This window comes from Triticum aestivum, chromosome 2A, assembly GCF_018294505.1.
Source record: "Triticum aestivum cultivar Chinese Spring chromosome 2A, IWGSC CS RefSeq v2.1, whole genome shotgun sequence".
NCBI classification, from domain to species: Eukaryota; Viridiplantae; Streptophyta; class Magnoliopsida; order Poales; family Poaceae; genus Triticum; species Triticum aestivum.
Window position 1 is genome coordinate 24,807,801 of NC_057797.1, and position 9,169 is coordinate 24,816,969.

The 9,169-nt window shown below is 36.9% G+C and overlaps 1 protein-coding gene across 3 annotated transcripts; it reads left to right on the plus strand.

The window, feature by feature from the left end:
* Positions 1 to 3,578: 3,578 nt before the first annotated feature.
* LOC123187161 (peptidyl-prolyl cis-trans isomerase FKBP19, chloroplastic) lies at positions 3,579 to 8,790 on the plus strand. 3 transcript variants are annotated; one of them, XR_006493842.1, is made up of 11 exons: positions 3,579 to 3,853; positions 5,005 to 5,115; positions 5,545 to 5,630; positions 5,718 to 5,768; positions 5,888 to 5,968; positions 6,100 to 6,144; positions 6,504 to 6,559; positions 6,643 to 6,718; positions 6,798 to 6,904; positions 6,995 to 7,063; positions 8,538 to 8,790. XR_006493842.1 is itself a non-coding variant. In XM_044598934.1 (10 exons), the coding sequence occupies exons 1-9, from the start codon at positions 3,667 to 3,669 to the stop codon at positions 6,894 to 6,896; spliced, it is 792 nt and encodes a 263-aa protein (XP_044454869.1). In that variant the 5' UTR covers positions 3,579 to 3,666; the 3' UTR covers positions 6,897 to 6,904; positions 8,538 to 8,790. The 3 variants fall into 3 exon arrangements, 2 of the variants coding, with proteins under 2 accessions (XP_044454869.1, XP_044454868.1); XM_044598934.1 differs by lacking the exon at positions 6,995 to 7,063; XM_044598933.1 differs by lacking the exon at positions 8,538 to 8,790 and having other exon boundaries at positions 6,995 to 7,121.
* Positions 8,791 to 9,169: the final 379 nt, after the last annotated feature.

Consider the following 9,169-nt stretch of genomic DNA (forward strand, 5'->3'; position numbering starts at 1 on the left):
CGTACGTCATTAAAATTGCCCCTGAAGTTGGAAAAAATTACCCACCAATGCCACCTATAAGTTATAAAAAACGTTGCACACAGAAAAATTCCGACTGGGCCGGCCCATTTCAGAATATCTAATACTACGCCCAGCGCACAGAAAAAGACACACCTTGCCTGGGCCGACCTATATATGGGTGATCAATTTTTATTTTTTATTTTTATTTTCCGTCATTGCTTTTTGTCTACTTGAGATAATTTGTGAATTTAAAAAGGTTTCAAAAATTTGAAACCGTGAATTTTAAAATAATATTTAATAAATCATAAATGTTTGCGGCTTTAGAAATTGTTTGTGATTTTTCAAAATATTAGCAAATTTTCTAATAAATGTCCGGAAAATAAACATACATTAATAAGTTTTTCTAAAAAAGTTCATGTATTTGAAAATGTTTTAAAATTTCACAAAATTTCGTCAATTCAAAAAATATTCATGTATTAGAAAATAGCATAAAATAAAACTGTTCATAAATTCAAATATATGGTTTTTGATTCACAAAATATACGCGGATTCAAAAATGTTCACTAATTTAGAAAATTATTTTATCAAATGCCAAAAAAAGTTAGCCAATTCTAGAAATGTTCGCAGATTAAACAAAATGTTTGCATATAATATGTTCATGAATTCAGAAAACGTTCTTGATTTTACAAAATGTTTGTGAATTTTAAAAAGTTCACAATTTCAAATATGCTCATGAGTTTAAGAAAATGTTCATGATTTTTAAAAATTGTTCATGTTTTCACAAAAATGAGAGTGATAGTGTATATCGATGATGTAGTAAGATGTGATCATTACCATTCGAAATTATGATTTTTTTTTCTCTCGTTGGAACGCACGGGCATGTTTACTATATTAATAAAATATGCATTGCTTCTGCCCGTTCACCAGCAGCATTTTTTTTACAGAAGACCCCCTTTGTTTTCAGATAATTAACTCGCTATATCAGTTAAGTGAGAAAACGAACCCATTTTTTACTGTTTTATAGAAAATCCCCTTCTTTTTCTGATAAATAACCCGCACTCTCAGAAAATGTATCGTTTTTGCCTTTTTTTTTTCTATAATTAACCCGCATTCCATCTAGAACAAATAATACTTTATCAAAATACATCTTTTAAACCCTAACTCCAATTTTAACATGTTATATATTAAATTTGATTAGAAAAATATGTAGAATATGAATCTGATGTTATTTTACCCGTTAAACATTTTTAAAATGCTATTTAGGGTGCAACCTTAATGAATAGCGCACGATCCATCTTTCTTTGGTATCGACACTGACCCGGATTACAATGAACACCCCATCAAAATCAAATTGAAGACAGAAGAAACCGTCGATAAGCTTGCATGTACGCCTCGGCAAAATATTGCATGAAAATAAAGCAGATTCTCATCTAATGCCGAGAGAGACGCCTCGGCAATATCTATTGGGGTCTTAGTCATGGTTATTGGGTTAGGGCCGTGCATTATTTTCTTTTCCCGTTGCGACACACGGGCTCTTTTGCTAGTAAGTTATAGCGAACGGAAAAAAGCAAAGCTGGCGAATGAGCTAGAGGGCGGAGATGGAATTGGGTAGCAGCCCACGGACTAGCCTACCTAGCGCCAGTTCCCCTTTTTGGCACCTGAAATGGTGAAATCGCTAATAGAGGAGTACTTTTCTCAAAGATCATTTCCACCTCTTTAGGTTGTGACAAGTGACGCGCTGTATGTACGTCATTTGTCGCAACCTAATAATTTTCCCTTTTCCCGTAAATCCGTTTATCCAAATCGTTTTATCTTCTAAACCATGGGTCAAAATCTCATGTTGATTGGTTTTGACAAACTTTTTTCATAAAAAAACCGTCCCTCTCGCGAAAGAAAAAGAATAGAAAACGATTTTTTTTCCGTTTCCAAGAGGCATGATCGTGCGTCTCATGGAAGGAAAAAAATAAAAGGCGTTTTTTTTCGTTACGAGAGCCACGGCCGTACCTCCTACAAAAGAAAAAAAATGAAGAAAAACCTTTTTTTTCCGTTACCGAGAGGCATGACCATGCCTCTCGCGGAAGCAAAACCATGTCTCTCACGAAAGAATTTTGTTTTTTACTTTTTCGAGAGTTATAGCCATGCCTCTTGCTGAAGCAAAATTGTGCCTCTAACAGAAGCAAAACTGTGCCTCTCACAAAAGGACACGTTTTTCCATGCAAAAATTTAAATAATGAGATTTTTTTATCCAAAATCTAAGAAAGACAAGTGGAAAACCAAATAAAATGGTCTAAAAAGCCGAAAACACATGCGGAAAAATAATAAAAGAAATCCGAAGGGAGCTCCCAAAGCACGACACGTGGCGGCGGCTGAGAGCACACTAAGTGGCGCGCTCTCACTCCACCCCCAAGTGATCTTGGGAGGCTCCCGAAGCAGTGTTCGTCAACTAGTTGCTCTCCTGAAACGGCGAATAAGAGGTCTCCCCAATGGGACTTCCTATTCGGTGCCTTAAACATCAAGGGAGCTCCTATTCCAAACCTTAAGCGCTAGATCGCTAGCCAGCGCTCATGCTATCGTCTGTTGGGCTGACCCATTTAAAGTGTGCCCGTGCGTCGTTCAGCCATTCAACACACACCGGCTTGCATGCTCGGTTGATGACCAATTTTTTGAAAAGTTCACAGGATTTTAAAAAGTTTAGTTTTTTTTTTAAAATAGCAAAAATGAAAAAAATGTTCATGAATTCAAAATTTCATGAACATGAAAAATGTATGAAAATTTTAAAAATCTCATCAACTTGAAAAAGTTCATGTTTTCCAAAGATATTTGGGGGATTTGAAAAAGTTTGCGTATTTGAAAAAGTTCATTGCTTTAAAAACTATCATGCATTCAGAAAATATTTGTGGAACTGAAAAAATTCTTTATTTAAGAAAAGTTCATGCATTTGAAAATCTTCATGGATTTTGAAATTTTCATGAATTTGAAAAAGTTCACACATATGAAAAAATAGTGTAAATTTGAGAATGCTTCATGCATTAAAAAATCTTTGGATTTGAAAAAAGATAGGGCCTTCGAAAAAGTTCATGGATTTGAAAAGTTCATGAAATTGTAATTCGTGCACTAAAAAATAATTAATTCGAACAACCAGGAACTTTTGAGAAAAGTTCAAAAAATCCGTTGACCATTCAGCATTAAAAAAAAATCTTAAATTCAAAATTTTTGATAAAACGTTCAGTTATTGGAAAATCCCCAAATTTAAAAAAGTTCACAAAAATTAAAAAATAGTCCATAATTTGAAACGTCCAACAAATTAAAAAAAATCATGAAATAGTTTTTTTTCATAAACTTTGAAAATATTGCGTGAAAATCGGGAAAAAGTTAACAAAATTCGAACCAGAAAAAAAGGAAAAATTTTCACTGATTTTGAAAAGTTCGGGAATTTGGACAGTTTCAAATTTTATGAATCACACATTTAGAAAGAAGAAAAATAATGGAAATGAAAATGAAAGGAAAAATAAGATAACCAACGAATTGTTTTTTGTTTTAGAGGTATCACCATGACTAAGGTCCACGGCACAGGGGCGGACGTGCGCGGTGCAAAACTGCGGAGTTTCTTCTAGCTGCAACCTCTCTTATCCCACCCCGAACCTGTGGCTCTCGGCGTCGGTCCCCATGTCATCCCCGGCGTGCCGTCCCGGCCTCCCGGCGCCTCGCCGGCAGGCGCCGCTCCTCCCCCGCCTAGCCGCTCCCCCGTCCGGCTCGAAGCGGGCTGTTCATCGGACAAGACCTGCTCACTCCACCTTCGAGTTCTCCTCTCCTGGCCGCCGCCGTCGTACTCGGGTCATCTCTTCTTGCCACGGTAAGCGGCTCTAGCTTGCTTCGATGGATTGTTGCTCTTATTCTGCGCGGAAAATTGCAGATTGTTTGAGGGGTGCATAGTTTCAGATTGTTCATGTCGATCATACTTGAGATGCTTTGCTAGCACTGCTGTCTACAGAAGTTAGAGGTCGAACTGAAGCGCATTGGAGTGCGCCCCCTGTCAAGGACTGTGAAGTTTCTGTAAGATGCGATTGTTTATACAGCTAGTAGGATTTAGAAGCTGAATGTAGTTTGTCTGAGTGTTGAAAATGCAGAACTGTAACTGGTAGATAGTACTTACTGTATTTTGAAATCAGGTTACCTGCTACATTTCTATGGATGGAAAACTCAGAATAAAACAATCCAGAACTGAATAGCAAATGACCATCCAAATTGTGTGGAACCAATATATGTATATGTCATCTGAAACTCGAAATTGCCATTATAGGCCTCTTTAGGCAGCATCATTTGGGGCTTCTGATCTTGTACTTGAAGCTTGATCTCTAGCTGCCGAAGAGCAGACACGCCTTTTGACAAGACAATTCTCGTGGTCTTCAACGACCGTGGGGTAATTTCAGACACAGATTCTGTAGCAGTTTTGCATCATAAAATGCGCGTGTTACGCATCCCCAAATGGCCCAACACTGGTAATCCAGCCCAGTCAAAAGTAATTGCTGCAAGTCTGGCTAGACACTGTTACCCCAAGAACTTATTGATACCATACCAGTATCATGATTCCTTGAATATGTTGTGACCGAGGGAAATAACTAAATGGCTGCATGCCCCACAAACAGCATTTGTATTACAGTAGTGAAACGAAAAGTGGCCGAGATATGTGTACTGACAACAGGATCGGAGTGGGGTGCTAGGACAACACCAAAGATGTTTGCTTGGCTTATTATATTCTTTTACCATGGAAAGATGTTAGTTTTGGCTGCAATTATTTTCTTCCCAGGACTATACATTCATTTCCAGACGGCCATGCATATTTTAGTGGATAGTGTACTGCAAGATTGTTTCCATTGGGTATCACTTCATACCTCCTAAACATGTTTTGGAAACTTAATTTAGTTTTCTTATTAATTCTACTGATTTGATAATATTTCCAATGGTACTGACCTTGGCTTCGTTCTTTTACTACTTTTTTTACAGGTGGTTTGGTAGAAAGAAGGAGACTACTATTGATTCCTGCAATTAGTCTCACCATTGGCTCCCTTCAGTACAGTCTGGAGAAGGGAGCAGCAAAAGCTGAATTTACTGACAGTGAGTTTTCAATCAATATCCTCCCATCTGAAAATAGGCAGGTTTTTCTCTACTATAACACATCCTTTGAAGTTTCAACCTATTAAGACTGTATTTGTAAACCTCATAGATATCAGGTATCATCAATGCTGAGCTGACATATAGTTTTACTGAAATCTGTTACATTGACATTGTAGAAGAGACACTAGTTTTTAGACTAAAAATAATTTTACCTTAAGGCCGTGATCTGTCATACCTTGTTTTTCACATATTTACTAGACATTATTTTGTTGGTTTGTCTCTTGGTACTACAGAAAAATCTTTCAACTTAAGAAGGTACTGGGGGCTGACATATATAGCTAACTGCTGCTAAATGAGCTTCTGTTTAAAAGTTTGAGTTCATAAGTAAAATGTGCAATCAAGCCTAACTCTTTGATATTGCAATTATAGTGCCAGCGCTTCGTGGGAAGGACTATGGAAAGACAAAAATGAGTTATCCAGATTACACTGAAACAGAATCAGGCCTCCAATACAAGGTGCTTACACTGACATTCGATGGTTTCTGCATATAATACTCAAAAGTTCAGATTTGTTAGGTTCACAATTCTCATGAGGAATTACAGGACTTGCGAGTTGGAGAGGGCCCATCCCCAAAGAAGGGAGAGACAGTAGTGGTGAGTAGCAAGCATCACATTCGCATTGGATTCTAGCTCATTTTGCATGTATGTTTTTCAGCTTTATTTGTTGAGGTGTGCAACCACGATGTTGACTTGGGTTTGTGAATGCACATCAGATTGATTGGGATGGGTACACAATTGGATACTACGGTCGCATTTTTGAAGCTCGAAACAAGACCAAGGGTGGTTCTTTCGAGGTACAAATGCTGCCTGAAGATGAACAAAAAAAAAGAAGATTCTCAGCTTCCTTGGCATATATATTTGTTGAAGTATAAACTGAGTTATTCCTTCAGTTCGATCAATTCCCCTGTTTTATATTTCCATGTAGGGTGGTGATAAAGAATTCTTCAAGTTTAAGGTTGGATCAGGACAGGTGATTTACTAATTACACACTAAGTACTACTCAAATACACCTCTGGTTTTCTATTAGTACCATTTTGGAGGTCGGCATGTTCTCCAAAATACAACTTTGACAAATAATTTCTATAATAGTATATTTGTAAATACCACAAAATTATATATTGGGAGATTTTGTATGTATCAAATCTAAACACTTTAAAATATATTGTCAGTCACTATTTTGGAATTAACTTTGTCTACGATCAAAACAACAGCTTCTCTAGAACTTGGGTGATAGTTCGCTTACATTTAGATAGGTTTCATTCCGTTGTGTATTTTGAAGCTACTATTTGTTACTTGCTGACAAGTAGCATTCTTAATAACATCAATTAGGTAATACCAGCCTTTGAGGAGGCTATGACAGGCATGCGTCCCGGTGGAGTTAGAAGGTCAGTCCCACATTTCCGTAAACACAATTTCTAAATGTATTAACACAACTTTTAACCGTATTACTGATGCCCACACCCTCCAGGATAATAGTACCACCGGATATTGGATACCCAGATAATGACTTGAACAAGTTAGGCCCCAAACCAACAACATTTTCGGTAATATATTTCCCTGAATTTCGAAGTTTTTCTATAATTTTGATGATTAGATAACAAAAGTACAATATTTTTCTTACAGGGACAAAGAGCTCTAGATTTTGTTCTAAGGAATCAAGGATTAATAGACAAAACTCTCCTGTTTGACATTGAGCTTATTAGGATAATTCCGAGTCAATAGCATACAAGGTTCCTCCCTTCCCCCAAAGTGAATCTTGTCATTTTCTCTTGTTCATCCTGTTCAACTGAGTAAAATGTTAGGAGCTCGGGCTATTGCAGGGAAATTTTGATGACCAAGAAGCATACAGTTTGAGCACGGAATCAAATCCTTGGATGATCATGGGATATGTAAATATATATACTATATACTTGAGTATTAATAAAAAGCTTCGATATCGTCCACCTATTTTTTTGTTTACCGAAAAAATACTAATGATTTTAAAGTGCAACCAGATAGATCCAATCTATTCTTGAAATAGACAACTTTCACACACTCCCTACATTGGGTTAATAGTTGGATAAATACTTGCAGCACACAACTTCCACAACACGAAAAATTATGTACTCTTCATGCACATTCCCTGCCTTTTATTTTATTTTGTGCACTACCTAGATTAATTTTAAAGCCTAAATATTAGGGATTGAGAGGGAAGCATATATCCATAATACACCCCCTGTTCTCTAAATATAAGACATTTTGGCAGTTCAATTTAAACTGCCAAAACGTTTTGTATTTAGAAACAGAGGTAGTACCTAGAAGAGAGAACATGTGCAACTAACAGCGTATGCTTCATTTGTTTTGTTCTTTTTTTTGCCATGTCTAGGAGCTGAAAGCTTCAGCCTCTGTGATCTGTCCTTAATCTGTTTCAGTCTCCTGCAAAAGTGAAGCTTTTGTAATCAAAATTTGACTGGACACTCGCAATCTGCCTTTCTTTTGAATTTTAATATCACGAATTGAGCATATAGAGTGGATTTTATCTGATATTTCCCCCAATATGTATTTCTTTTATCTGCCAAAATTAGAGCAGCAAGTATAGATCAAATTTTATCTGATATTGTCATTTATTCTGAAAATATGGTTGTTCAAATATTGTGTGTGAAATCATGTTTTTTCATGGAACATTCTTGTAGAACTTCTGTGTTTCAACCAAAGCATATAACTTTGTCAACGGGAAAAGTGAATTAGTTGGTATTAAATTTTGCCCCGCAACTAACATTTGAAGCTTTGGGCCGATTTTTTGAATTTTTCCCACTTCAACTTTTGCTCTAGACAGATGGATGGTCGACTGAGAGTAGGTTTGACCTTCCCTAGCTTTAATGATTTCGCTTTGGAGCTTCGGAACCTTTGTGTCATTTGATCTAAGGTCCTATTCATTCTAGGTCATCTTTGTACCTCCACGTGAGGTTTTTGCTTGCTTTCTTTTTTAGTTAGCCACACATTTGTTATGTTTGAGTACCTCACCCATTAAATTTGTATGAGTGATTATACACAGTGACTAAATAGTCTTTTAGTAACTCCTTGTATCAACTTCGCTTTCAAGACATTCATCAATGAACAGAAAACACTATTCGTCCCACCCAATGACTCGCGTCTTGTTTGAAGCTATATATGGGCTAAACAACCTGAATTCAAATTGCACTGCTAAGTTTCCTGGTGCTTCCTAACCCCACCAAGTCAATTGTGTGCTTTGATGGTATGCATTGTAAAGGAAATTCATGCTCTTACAATTTACAAACATAACCTATTGTGCTATGAGAGCATTGGATTTATTGCCCTTGTATCTTCTTGTATCTTCTCCCACTAAAACACCCTTATATGCAGTGTGGGGGCAGTTTAGAGAACTTGGGCAGACCGAAGGCCTTGATGAAATATCATTAGTGAATGGTGACCATATTAAATACATGAAGTGAGAAGATTTGTAATGTTGTAAAATCCCTTGATTTAGACCATGTTCTGAATGTGTATCCTGCCAATTTGTGCCGGATTTGTAGTTCATGTAAAATCCTCGTGAAATTCATTCAATTGCAACGATGGAAGGGGGGATTTATGGGATATCAAATTTCGTTTCTGTTCATCCGGCAACTAAGTTTTGAAGTTTTTTGTTGAATTATGAATTTTTCCACTCATCAGTTTGTTTGACATAGATGGGCTTTAATGTTTTTGAGTTATGGCTTCTCAACCTTGTTCACTTGGTCTACATATCACCCTACTCATGTGTACTGCCGTCTTTTATGCTGATTTGTTAATGGTAGAGTTGTTAACTGCTGTCTTTTATGCTGATTTGCACATTTGATCACCCTTCAAGCAAATAGCTACGCCAGTGTGAACATGCCCAGCACTCCAATACCATAATGACCATGTGTATTCAAGTTACATCAGCCTGGCCTATTTGTCGTCTCCCATGAGTCAGGGTGTCAACTGCATTACACTTCTAATTAAACCTGTGCCCTACA